The following is a 14,522-nucleotide window of genomic DNA, read 5'->3' as shown; positions in this document are numbered from 1 at the left end:
TGCATGAAGCATGCACATAGATGTGCCTTTCATTTTACAGGTTGAACTGGTTTCACTGAAACAGATAATAATTCAGACAACCCAGTACTATAACAGAAGCATGCAGACGTTAAGTCGCAAAGACAGTGGCCTTTTCCCACTTCCTAAGTCTTCCCAGGTGCACCAAGGGGAATCAGAGCATAGCTATCCTGTGATAGCAGGTGGGCATGCTCTGGGGATAAGTAGCCCCATGAAGAACCTGGTCTGATATCTTGTAAGGCTTTAAAGATTTATGGTTCTTTGGCTATATGCTTACTTGTCTATATGTATATGTATAAATGGATGGATTGGCTCATGAAGCATGTGTGGCCCAAACTTCAACCTGGGAACCTATGGCTCTTTGGATGGAAAAGACGATACTCTCCTGTCTTGCAATGGTCCTTCATCCAAATAAATCTTAGTTCAGCTTGGAGGAAGGCATGGGAGAGATATGAGCACCAGTTGATGTCAGCCATTCTTGCTAGGGTTTATTTTATCTGTATAGAGCTTCAACCAGAATAATCTCTGAGCACTGATACTGGGGATGGGGGGCAGGGAGGAGGAATTATTATCACTATGTGAGAGATATACCTGTTTTGCACTTTTCTGGCATTGGCGTCATGTACCCTTCTTCATCCAGCTCAGTTCTTGGCCCTCGCTCTGGGATAAAAACTGTTGGGTCAGCGCTATACCTCTGAGTGATACTGTCATCTTGTGCAAGACTTGCCACTTGTTTCCGTAAAGTCCCATTGCAGCAAGTGTCATCACAGATCTCAGCAGCTCCTTGCCTGATGGGAGCTTCTGGAGCTATGCCGGGTATGGCAGTTCTGTATGGCAAAGGAATTCCTTGTTCTGTAGACAAACTTCCATCTCTGTAGATAAACTGATTCTATAAGAAACATAAAACATCATGTGAAAAAACAAACCACAGAATTAACATTAGAGCTTAGTTTCATGCATATAAGATGTTCAATCATTTGCTCAATGGGTACCTTTGCTATGAAGTTTTAGTTGTAACTGTTTCAGTCAACATTACACAGTTTTTTTTTAGTTTAATGTTTGACTGCAAGCAGTGGCTAAAGGAACTCAATGAATTCCACATGCATAGGTTTGTATTATTGCTGGATTCAATTTAAATTCCATTGGCTTAAAGTAATTCAAGATGCTTATTTGTGCTTTTCAAATATTACACTTCAAGAATTGAAACTTAGTGCATTTTTCTTGGATTTCAGAATACCATACAAATAATCTGCTAACTCAAATAAAAGGCCAACCCTAATCCATCAATCTATCAGTGTCACATCTAAATTGAACATTAAATGTAAATAAATCAGGATCACATTCTATTCAACATATTTCCAAAATCTCTTGATCTCTATATGGTATTTCTGTGTTGTTGTTTTTAAAAATCCCTAGTATTACAACACATTACCTTCTATGTACACTTCTAGGGTTAGTAAGGAAAGGACACAAAATGTCATAACTCTGGAAATTAACTGGCCTGCAGAAAGATTCCTTCAGTGACCTCTGCAACGGAGCCCAAGTTAGTAGTCCTCTGTAAGAGAGGATAGAGGGGAAAGTACTGCTGACAGAAGGCATTCGCAAGCAGGGTACAAGTGTTTTTAGAGCAAAACACTTGTATCCTGCTTGTGAATGCCTTCTGCCAGCAGTACTTTCCCCTCTATCCTCTCTTACATACATACATACATATATACATATACATATACATACACACACACACACATATGCATGTATATGTATATATGTGTGTGTGTGTGTGTCTGCACACACACATACACACACACCCACAGACATAGATGTCTATGACTTTTGTTTTTATCCTGAATTACTATAACAATACCGTAGAGTGTATAGAGTTTGTACAATTTTTTATTTGGAAGTTCTAGCGCTTCATATCTCCCTTACTATACAGTTACTTTACTACACAATAAAAACATGCTCTAAATATTAGTCATTGAGAATCATTTTACTTCCCATGGAATGATGGGATATTTCATATAATTAGAATAGAATAGAATAGAATAGAATAGAATAGAATAGAATAGAATAACAGAGTTGGAAGGGACCTTGGAGGTCCTCCAGTCCAACCCTCTCCTCAAGCAGGAGACCCTATTACCTTTTCTGACCTAATAGCCAGAATAATATGTGAAAGCATTTTTACACGAGCATTCCAAATTTTGCTTTAAGTAAAACTCTGAGACAAAATCGTTTCCCCCTTTTTGAATTAGTTCATTAGTTTTAACAACAATAACATAATTCTCAAACAGTAGGCTGACTGAATTATGTATTACTACTTAACTATGTATATGGTCTAGAAGAATGTGCAAGAATGGCACAGAAATAGAAGCAATACTGACTCTTGGCCATCAGTCTCCTGGAAGGAGAAAGCCCTTGAGCAGAACTTAACAACAACTATAATAACTACTACTACTACTTCTATTGATTTTACCAATAGTAATAGGAGCCCTTGGAGCAATACCCAAAGGGTTGCCTAAATACATCAAAATTTTGAACTTATCAGGCCTGAATATTTTGACTTTGCAAAAAACCACCTTACTCAGAACTGCCTGTATACTCAGACATTAGCTTGACAGCGCTTAGGTCCTTGGTTAGGACTTAACCAATCCCAGACTGTGAATCGAATTGAAGATTAAATTTGCAACAACAACAATAACAATAGGAGTGAAATTATGCATGCCAGTTCTTGAGCTGATATGTAATTCTACTTATTTCAGAAGCAGGACTAAAGGGTGAGAGGATTTTGAAATCTTTGAAAGACCAGCCAATTTCTCCCATTCCTCCCTGAGAAAGGACGGACTATATGTAACATGACGTTGGAGCTCTTATGACAGCAGGCTGGAAGATATTTAGACAATCACCATGGAGAACAGACCACCTCCTTTCTTTTTGAAGAGGAGATCTGAACTACCCAGTGGATTCTAAGATATCTTCCTTATCCCCATAAGATTATTGTTTAGAGTACAGCATTTAACATCATTATTTAAAACAAATATAATTGAACAAGTATTTCTTTATATTTTCCCAGGAATGCGATTTATCAACTTGGTTGTTGTTTTTCATAAAATAAGAGGAAAGGAGAATGTTCTTGAGAAATTAACAATTAGTTCTTCTTGTGGGACTCACTAGAACTTTTTAAAGCTAATCATTTAAAGAAATTACCATAGCTATAATTAATGTCCATTCAATAACCTTATACTGTATTTTCTGTGGATCTGTATCTGTATTGTTTTTGAATCCATACACACATATTAAAATTATTATTTCCTTTCAAGCTTAATTTTTATATTTGCCTTCAAGCTATATGAACTCTTCTGAATTTAAATGTGGCAATTTTTGGTTGTTTATTAGGTTTTGTTTTGTTAGGCTTATCAGATATCACAAAAGCTAATTGTCCCTCCGGTTGTTTTTTCTGATTCCTTTTTTCAGAGAAGGTTTAAACTTATGAAGCACAAAGCTTTTTCAGTATCATTAAACCAACCTAAACTAGAACAGGCACATCCATCCTTGCTTCAAAAAAAATTATGGACCCAAGATAACACTTTGAATCTCTCAAATACTTTTAGAATCAGGATAATCTTACAATGTTTAGCACTCCCTAATTTTATTATATTATTATAAGTGGCAACTTAACAATGTCCAGAGAACCCTGTTCAACAAAACAAAGCAAACATTTATCTTAAGGCAGAAATTAATCTCTAGTAACATCTGATTCTGTCCTAGAATTTTCTGTTAGAGTTAATGAAATTTGTGTTTTTCAGCAGGGCTCAGCAACAAAACATGATTAGTGTTCACCTACCCTTGGACAATGAAAGAATATATGGGATGGTGGAATTCATGAAGAGAGAAGAAGAAGGATACATTTAAAAAGACAAACAAATCCTAAAAGATGAAGGTTGATTATGAAATACTTACTCCTGACATAGGGGTGTAGGCAGGAGGAGGGCTGTGTCCAATTTCACTCTAATAGGAAAGAAAAATGGAATGACCAATATAGTAAGGGGTTACATGGATGAAAGTAAGTCATATGAATTCTGTGAATTGGTGGAAAAACCATGAACAAATTAGAGAGATTTATTCAAACACCAGTCAAATTCACCCCTTCTTGCTCAGCACATCTCCAGAGGCAGTTTTGTGTGAGTTCAAATTATGGAGGATTTGACTGTAGAATAATTAAGGAAAGTCTGAAAAGAGGTGTAGGACTTTTTTTGCAGAAAAGAATGATTAGCATGCAGCAAGTCAGTTGCCCCTCTAAAATGAAGATTCAAATGGGATGATCTACTACTTACTCACCTGGTCTAAAAGGAAGACAAAGGATATACTGCTTAACAATGAAGACAACACAGATATTTCACCTGAATAATTACATAATCACACAATATTCATTCTCTATAATCTGGCTAAAAGACAGCAGATTAAAAAAAAATACCTGTCTCTATGGCAGGTTTTCAATGACTGAAAAATTAACATGCTTGTAGTTCAATAACACAGAAAGATAAGTCTCTATCGCTGAATGCTGCTTCTGTTTCTACGTTTTGGTTCCAGAAATGTTCTAATGTCCTGCATCTATTGCTAGATTTCCTAGCAACAGATGCAGAATGTTTATTTCTCTAATACGCCCTTCCCAATATCAATATAATGAACATGTATGCATCATAATGTACGCATTATATATGAAGACAGACATCATGCATCATCAGTAACATGACCATGTTCTTTATGCATGCTTCTCTGTAAGGAGGGTTTGGAAAGCAGTATGATTCACATAGCCAGAATAGTCCCTTTTGACATTTCCAGTTCTCCTGGCATGGAGTTTTATTTTGCTGCAGACTCTATTTAGAATTGGGATATAGCTGCAAGAAGATTAAAGAGAACTCTAACATCAATATCTGTCCACACCTACTTAGTCCCAATAAAATGACTATTGGTCTGCCCTCATCATTTAGCAATTTTCATTTTTCTCTCAAGCATATCTCTTTTCCTTGTTACCGATTGCATGTTTTTCCTAGAATGCTACTAATAAATGTGATCATGGTATTTCTGGTGCTTACATATGGATTTACTTATATCATGTAGATTGTAGAAAAGAGGAGGTAGCATTTGAAAGACAAATTGTGCATGAATAAGAAATATGTCACTAAAATGTGAAACTGTATGTCAAATCTACCTTTTCATAATTCTTAATTATGTCAAAGTTGGAGTAGAGAGTCAATAGATGGGCAGGTTTGGCTGTGATGAGACTGATGAAGCTTGTATCTTTAGAAAACTTAAAGGAAAGAAAAACTACAAAAACTATTGGACCGTCTCAATTTATGGTGACTATACATAGATTTTTATTCAAAGTCTTGTTGCAGAGACATTTTGCTGAAAATGTTTGGTCAGGATGAACCCAGTTTGCTCAGCAGCAATAAGCAGTGAAGCATCTCCACTTGGCCTCCAACTTAGCTTTGGATATTCTCTCCCAAACATCTTTCTTCTTAGCTAAGTTCATTTACCAGCACTCTAATCTTCAGGTGTGCATTCATTTTAAAACTGGATAATAATTAATGATGTACAAAAGGCAAAATCTATTATACCCCAACAATCTGTTTATAGATGACTGAGGCAGTTTAATGTTTAAATATACAAAACTGTCATAATCACAACTGGTTTTTCTCTTAGATCATGATATTTCTGGATGGCAATTCACTCTATAATATGATGGTCTCACAGCTTTTCTTCTTGATTATGTATGTATTTGAAAATAAATAAAATTTAACACTTTATAGTATCAGCAATATTGTTGAGGAAGTGCTGCAATTTGATCCATGTATTTTTATGAATTATATTACTAGAATATAGAAAGATACTAAGAAAATGCAGAAGTGGGATATTTTTACAAGGATAAACATCAAGATCTTTTTCAAATCATTAATAAACAATCTGCATAATACATCAATGTTAGCCAATGATGGCCTCAGGGGTGGGATTCTACGGTTTCGCACTGGTTCTATAGAACCAGTTGTTAACATCACCGGTAATTCTAAGAACCATTAAAACTGACCACTCTCCACTGCTCCTAAGGGCCAAAAACTGTTTTGTTTTTTTACTACGCACGTGCGACATTTTTCACGCATGCGCAAAAATCCTTGCCTCATTCTCCCCCACCTGCCCCGCCCCTACTTATAGTGCATATGTGCTACCTACAAAAATTTTCCCGCCTGGTGCCATTGCTCACAGCAGCAGCAGCAGCAGCAGCCAAAGCAGCCATCCAGCCATCCATCCAGCCATCGCTGCCTGCCTTCTGTTGCCCTGCTGAGTGAGTGAGGGCAAGCCGCAAGCCCCAGTCGCCACCACCACTAACCACCCTCGCCCGGTCGGCCTGCCTCCCAGGCCTGCCTGCATGCCTTGCCTGGACTGCCTCCCACGGCAGCTGCTGTTAGGAATGATAGTCAACTAACAGTTGGGTTGGCAATATATAAACCAGGATAGTTATTTAATACTGTTGTATTTTTAAGAAAGTGCTGTAATTGTGATTGGCTGAGGTTCCTACAACGGCCATAAGACGGAGGCAGAAACCTGGTTTGTTCTCTTCTTGCATTTCCCTATTGCCTTTTTGCCTGATCATCGTTCTGCTTGGATTGCTGTGAGTCTTGCAACTGTTAGCAAATTCCACTTACTGAACTTTGTTTATGATACTGGTAAAGAAAAGGACTTAGTTTTTGGATTATCCCTGGACTGATGCTAACTGCTTTAACCGTGTATGATTTGGACTGTTTGTTGGACTTTGTTTACCCGTTTACTGGAAGTAAAACCTACATTTTACTATTCAGTGTATCTATATGCTGGTTGTATTTTATTCCTCACTACTCTCACTACATTTCCCTGAGTGCACTCATTCTCTTAACAGGGAATACCTCAACACTGGTTATGGGCCCAGACCATACCAGGCTCAGATAACTGAGAGTTAGTGTGAATACACAGTACAATATACAGACAGCTGTTTACTGTTTAATTGTGGGTTACTGTCCTGGTAAAGATGGCACAAGACCTGTCAACAAGTCTATCACTGATAACCTGGTTGGAGGGAACAAACTATGTTTCCTGGTCTATGAAGTGCAGTCTACTTCTGTGTAGGAAAGGGTTATGGGCTGCAGTTCAGGATCCATCGGATGTAAATGCTTGGGATCCAAATAATGAGGATGATGCCAAAAAGTTAGCTGACTTTAAACGGAACAATGAACGAGCTCTTTGTATAATTGGACTAACACTGAGTGACCAGCAGCTAGTCCATATTCGTGGAGAAGAGTCTGCTGCTAGGTGTTGGGAGAATTTGAAGAGGATTTATGTTCGTGACAGTGTAGGTGCACACATACAACTTACACGTAAACGGTTTAGAGCACATCTTCTGAAAGGTGGAAATATGTTAGCTCATTTGAACTTCATGAAAAGAACTTTTCAAGAGCTACATGAAAAGGAACTGATTTTTTCAGAGCTGCATCAGATTTACATCATTCTTTCCTCATTGGATGAAAGTTATGATGATTATGTATCTTCACTGGAAGTACTGCCCAGAGATAAACTGACATTGACTGACATAACCGGAAGGTTGTTAGAAGAGGCAAGAAGACAGCTGGATAGGGACCAACTGAGGAAGAAACAACCACAAGAAGAGGATTTGTCTTCAACTGCCTATACTGTTAGGAAATGTTTTTCTTGTGGGGCTAGGGGACATATAGCTAGATTCTGTAAGAAGGGAAAATGACAGAATACTGGTAATCACCAGAAGGCTAAGAAGAATGTTAATTTAGCTATGTCTAGCAAGTCAACTGTAAACCATGATTTGTGGGTAATTGATAGTGGAGCATCACAGTGCATTACTAGAAATAGAGAGAGATTTGAAAAGATGTCCACGAGTAAGCAACATGTATCATTGTTAAATGGATGGAAGATGAAAGCATCTGGTGAAGGTACTGCATATTGTTCATGTGTAAATGAGCATTTAACTATGTTATATGTACCTAAACTGAAATTTAATTTATTATCAGTAAGGGCTTTAGTTAATATTGGTTATGTAGTAACCTTTAGGGGAGATAACTGTATAATAGAGAAAGAGGGTAAAAGTGTTACTGTTACTTTAGAGAATTATTTATATGTGATACATGATGACCAGTTGAAGATGACTAACTCAGTTTATAACAATGTTAAGCCACATGACGAATGTATACATTTACTGCATAGATGTCTGGGGCACATTAATTTCAAAATGCTGAAACAAACTGTTGAATTGTCAGAGGGAGTAAAATTAAAACCCTGTAGCAAGTACTTAAACTGTAATGCCTGTATTCAGGAGAAAAGCAAGGTTACTCCAGCAAACAGACTGAATGGGTTTAAGACCAAAGAACCTTTAGGGGTTGTGTTTGCTGACATAATGGGTCTTAAGAAACCCAGTTTGGAAGGTTCCTGTTATGTTTTGAGTATAATGGACCATTACTCACGGTACAGTTTCTGTTATCTAATGAAAAACAAAACAGAAACATTCCAACATTTCTTTAACTGGCTAAGATTTGCAGAAAGGAAAATGAAACATAAAGTAATTACTTTAGTTACAGATAACGGGACTGAGTTTATTAACAATAGATTCCAAATGATGTTAAAATTGGCTGGTATTGAGCATAAATGTTCTGCACCTTACAGGCCACAACATAAGTCGTTTATAGAACGAAGAGGGCAAACGTTACAAGCCATGGCTCGCACTATGTTATCTGATTCAGATTTGCCTGAAACACTGTGGGGTGAGGCTATAATGTATAGCAACCATGTGTTAAACAATGTGGTGAACACAACAACTGGTGAATTGCCATTCACTTGTTGGCATAGCAGAAAACCAAATGTGTGTTATCTACACACTTGGAGCTCCAGCATGGGTGCATATTCCCTCACAAGTAAAACTGAAAGAGCAACATAGAGCTAGGAAATTATTTTTCGTAGGTTACAAGGCCAACCATAGATCATTTAGATTTTGGGATCCAGGCACAGCTAATATTTACTGTAGCACTAGTGCTAAATTTCTTGAGCATGTTGAGTGGAATAAACTAGAACAGGAATCAAACAATGATGTTGTTATCGACACCCAAATAGTCCCTAATGATGAGATTGTTAAACCATCAATAGCAATTAAAGAGGAAGAACAGGCACATGAGGAGGTAGAAGAACAGGAGCAGGTGAAACAGGAGAGTCCACCAGTAAGCCCTGAGTTGCCTAGAAATTCAACCCGTGTAACACGACCACCAAATAGATATCAGGCAAGTATTGTATGCCAAGTAAATACAGTTTCTAGTAACTATAATGAATTGAAACTGTATCCTGCTAAGGATCAGGCTACTTGGCAGGAAGCAATGGGTAAGGAACTGAAATCTTTACAAAGTTTGCAGGTATGTGAAAATGCAAGGTTACCACCAGGTAAGCAAGCCATAGGGTGCAAAATGGATTTATAAAATTAAGACAGGTGTGGATGGGACTGTTACCCATAAAGCCAGGTTAGTAACACAAGGGTTCAATCAGTCAGCCAATGACTATGATGAGGTATTTGCACCTAGTCTGAAGGCTACCACATTACGAGCAGCATTAGTGTGGGCAGCTAAGAATAAATACAAAATAAACCATTTAGATGTGGAGACGACATATCTTCATGCACCATTGCAACATACTATATATTTAAAGAAGCCTTTGGGTATAAAAACTGATAACAAAACTGATTGCTGGAGATTTAAAAAAAGGTCTTTATGGCTTGAAGCAATGAATGGAACCAGTGCATAGTGAAGGAGTTAACAAAGATGGGTTTTGTAGCTGGCATGGCTGATCCATGTTTATTCAAAAAGGAAAGTGATGGTGTAATTTCATTGTTGCTATTGTTCACTGATGACATAGCATTAATCACCAAAAGTGAGCAAGAAGCTACTGGGATTATTTCACTGTTAGAGAAGAAATTTAAAATAAAATATTTAGGTGAGATTAAACAGTATCTTGGCTTGAAAATAGACAAAACTAAGGGAGGCTACAAAATCTCACAGGCAGATAAAATTAACCAGTTACTGAAGAACTTTAAAATGGAACTTTGTAAGCCAGCTAAGTTGCCAATGAGCCAGGAGTTTAGCCACAGTGATGTGCAAAGTCCTGTTTTTTATAAAGATATTTATCAATCATTGAGTGGTAGCTTATCCTATCTTAGTAATTGGTCTAGGCCAGACATAGCATATGGTGTCAACCAATTAGCCAGGTTTAATGCTGAGCCTACTGAAAGGCACTGGCAAGCTGCTAAGCGTGTGTTGAGATATCTTAAACAAACAATGCATTATGCATTATATTTGGAGCCTAAGGATGAACTAAGCTTAACTGCATATGCCAATGCAAGTTTCACTACAGATGTACCTACATGTAAATCAACATCAGGTACCGTAGTGTATTAGGAAAGGTGTTAATTGGATGGCGGTCTATTCGACAAAAACATCTAAGCTTATCAACAATGGAGGCTGAATTCTCCTGTTTGTCTCTATTATGTACAGACTTAGTATGTTATAAACAACTAATGATAGACATGGGAATTAATGTAAAGGAACCTATTGTTGTATATGAAGACAACCAATCAGCAATTCAGATGGCTTTCAATCTTGCTGTAAAGACAAGATCAAAACACACTGATCTACGATATCTAAATGTGAGACAATGTGTTCAAAGTAAAATGATTATACTGGAGTGCTGCATGTCAGAGAATAACATTGCAGATCATTTTACAAAAGCCCAAGGCACATAAGGCTTGCTGTGAGGACTATGGATTTAAACTGTAAGGTTTTATATATTGTCCTACCCAAAGGGGAGAATGTTAGGAATGATAGTCAACTAACAGTTGGGTTGGCAATATATAAACCAGGATAATTATTTAATACTGTTGTATCTTTAAGAGAGTGCTGTAATTGTGATTGGCTGAGGTTCCTCCAACGGCCATAAGATGGAGGCAGAAATCATGTTTGTTCTCTTCTTGCATTTCCCTATTGCCTTTTTGCCTGATCATCGTTCTGCTTGGATTGCTGTGAGTCTTGCAACTGTTAGCAAACTCCGTTTACTGAACTTTGTTTATGATACATAAACAAAGAAAAGGACTTTGTTTTTGGATTATCCCTGGACTGATACTAACTGCTTTAGCTGTGTATGATTTGGACTGTTTGTTGGACTTTGTTTACCCGTTTACTGGAAGTAAAACCTACATTTTACTATTCAGTGTATCTGTATGCTGGTTGTGTGTTATTCCTCACCACTCTCACTATGTTTCCCTGAGTGCACTCATTCTCCTAACAGGGAATACCTCAACAGCTGCTGTTAAAGAAGATGCAAGCCCCGGCCACCGCCACCACTAGCCGTCCTTGCCTGCATGGACTGCCTACCCTGGCCTCTGAAGATGCGGAAAGGTAAGGACCTGGACGCCTACCTGCCACCACCAGCCCCAGTCGAGTGCCTACTCCCGGGATGCCCACCACCCTCACTGACACTCCCTGCCTTGCCTGCCACCAACTTCCCTCACCCACGGCCCTTGTTGCTGCCTTCCCTTCCCACCAGATTGGTGGGTGAGGAGGCAAAGCAGCAAGCCCCGCCGGTCCCCTACCTTCTCCTGCCACCACCGCCGCTGCCACCAGCCTGGTTGAGTGCTGACTCCTGGGCCAGCCACCGCTGCCTTATCCACCCAGTGGCCACCATCTTGGCTAGGACGGCCGGCAGCTGCCATCTTGGCTAGGATGACACCACCTTCCCTCATCTGCTGCGGCCCAAGGGTTGTTGCCTTGCCTTCCCACCACGAATTGGTGAGTGAGAAGGCAAAGCAGCAAGCCCCGCCGGTCCCCTACATCCTCCTGCTGCCACCACCACCAGCCTGGTCGAGTGCTGACTCCTGGGCTGGCCGCTGCTGCCTCGCCCACCCAGTGGTCACCATCTTGGCTAGGACGGCCGGCGACCGCCATCTTGGCTAGGATGACACCACCTTCCCTCACCTGCCATGATCCAAGGGTTGCTGCCTTGCCTTCCCACCACCGAGTGGTGAATGAGGAGGCAAAGCAGCAAGCCCTGCCAGTCGCCTACCTTCTCCTGCTGCCGCCACCGCCACTGCCAGCCTGGTTGAGTGCCTACTCCCAGGCCAGCCAGCAGCAAGATGAAGACTGAGGAGGACCCCAGCATAGCTAGCTAGCCACCTTGCCTGCCTCATTTTTGGTAAGTTGCTTTTTTATGCATGTATTTATTTATTTTTTTAGTATCTGTTTTTGTTTTTATTAATCATAAAAGCAAAACAGATACTAAAGAAATAAATGCATACATAAATAAAAATTATTTTACTATTCATCTTGATGTTTCTTTCTCCTTTGTTTTTTCCTATTGGGAAAAAGCAAATCAGAAAGAAATATCTATATATAGCATCAATGTTATATATAGATACTTGTTTCTGATTTGCTTTTTCCCAGTAGGAAAAAACAAAGGAGAAAGAAACATCAAGATGAATAGTAAAATAATTTTTATTTATGTATGTATGTATGTATTTATTTATTTATTTAGTGTCTGTTCTGTTTTTATGATTAATAAAAACAAAAACAGATACTAAAAATAAATAAATACATAAATAAAAAAGCAACTTACCAAAAATGAGGCAGGCAACTTCTTGTTACATTGTTGTTATACATTACCTGTTTCTGCTTAAATCAATATATAGCAACAATGTAACAAAAACCTGCATGCATACATAAATGGAATTTTTTTTAAATAAAAGTTTTTATTTTTTTAAACAAACAAAACAAACATAAAACATAAACCATCTTCAGTTACATACAGTGTGTCAGTTGGTACAAATCATTTGTCTACAATCTCTGCACTCTTTCCCTTCCAATTTGCATTAATCCTTATATCATAAATCCACTATATATATTTATATTATTACTTAAATATCAATAAGTACAGCACTGTAACAGAGAAATTATTTAAATTTCTTTGTATTGGCTTATTTCTAATTTTGTTAATTATATCAACATGTTTATAATTATCAATCTTCTGTATTTAATTCATACATAGCAATGATCATTCTCCGCCTAATTTCTACCTCTTATCTCTATCCATTTCTGCACATTGTAATTTTTTAATTTCATTTTCATCTAGGGGGATCTCTTCATTTTTCCACTGTTGTGCAACATAATTCTAGCCGCTGTTAACACATACAACATTAAATATGTATTGTACTCCCTTTATTTATGTGGGTACCAACAAAAATATTTCTGGTTTTAAAATTTAAATCTATATGTTGCTTTACCATTTTTGCTAACCTTGACACTATATCCTCTTGAGTAGCTACACTAGCAGAGCCCAATACAATTCATATATTCCAGTTTTTTAAACTGAGGAATAAATTTCAGAAAAAGAATTCAGTATTGCTCTGTGAATGTACCTATCAATTCCATTCTTAATCTAACTTCTTAGATGATTTTGTACTATTATCTTTTTTGTGTATATATATATATATATATATATATATATATATATATATATATATATATATATATATATATATATATAAAAAAAAGATAATAGATAATCTGTGCCAGAATGGTTTTTTCTTCATCCTGATTGGTTGGGAGTCTTGGTCTGTGTTTATTGGTCTCGGAGTTTGCTGTGTTCTGCTTGATTGGTGTCTCTAATATCTTCTGTCTGTTTTTGGCTCTTTTGTATCTTGATTGGCTGGCAGCATTGTGTTACTTTATTGGAGGTCTTTAGTGCAGCTTGGCTTGGGAAATGGACGGCTATCATTAGTTAGGAAGCTGGGTTTCATCTGGGTGCCTGGTTGGGATGTGTTTGAGCTGGAGGTATCAGGGGATCCTAACACACCTAAACAGCGCACACCCCAAAATCAAGTTCACCATGGAAACAGAAACAAACAAACAACTACCATTCCTAGATGTACTAATCTACAAAAAAACAGATAGCACACTAGGACACACCATATACCAGAAGAAAACACACCAACCGCTACCTCAACGCCTAATCCCACCACCACCCAGCACAGATAAACTCCGTGGCTAAAACACTAATTACTAGAACCAAACGCCTGGCAGACAAGACACACATTAAGACTGAACTATGCACCCTGACTAAAATATTGACAGCCAACGGCTTCCACAAAAGCAAAATCACCAACTTGATCCACAAAAACACACTGAGACATAATAGAGACCCAGAAGATGAACAGACCCATGGAACAGCTGTCCTGCCCTACATAAGAGGCACTACAGACAAAATTAGTAAGATACTATACAGACACCACATCAAGACTGCCTTCAAAACAGACAGAAAAATAGCAGCCATCCTCAGAAACCCCAAAGACAAAATTGACCTGGAAAACCAAGGCATATACGAGGTCCCCTGTGCATCATGCCCGGCCACATACATTGGACAGACCA

General features: G+C 38.1%; 1 protein-coding gene across 4 annotated transcripts in view; it reads right to left on the bottom strand.

Annotated features, from left to right (window-relative positions):
• The window catches only part of ERBB4 (erb-b2 receptor tyrosine kinase 4), a 942,903-nt gene that overhangs the window by 14,808 nt on the left and 913,573 nt on the right, over positions 1-14,522 (bottom strand). For 2 of the 4 annotated variants that reach the window (XM_087949416.1, XM_087949415.1), the window contains exons 26-27: positions 3,973-4,020; positions 610-907 (exon numbers count right to left, since the gene is read on the bottom strand). In XM_087949416.1, coding sequence (XP_087805542.1) covers positions 610-907; positions 3,973-4,020 — 346 coding nt within the window. The remainder of the gene's footprint in view (positions 1-609; positions 908-3,972; positions 4,021-14,522) is intronic. The other 2 variants (XM_087949418.1, XM_087949417.1) reach the window with 1 other exon arrangement.

Source organism: Notechis scutatus, chromosome 1 (genome assembly GCF_049901735.1).
Source record: "Notechis scutatus isolate UNSWTSFEM ecotype Mainland chromosome 1, rNotScu1.2, whole genome shotgun sequence".
Taxonomy (NCBI): Eukaryota; Metazoa; Chordata; class Lepidosauria; order Squamata; family Elapidae; genus Notechis; species Notechis scutatus.
The sequence above is the reverse complement of the archived record's forward strand: the minus strand, read 5'-3'. Positions and strand labels throughout refer to the sequence as shown.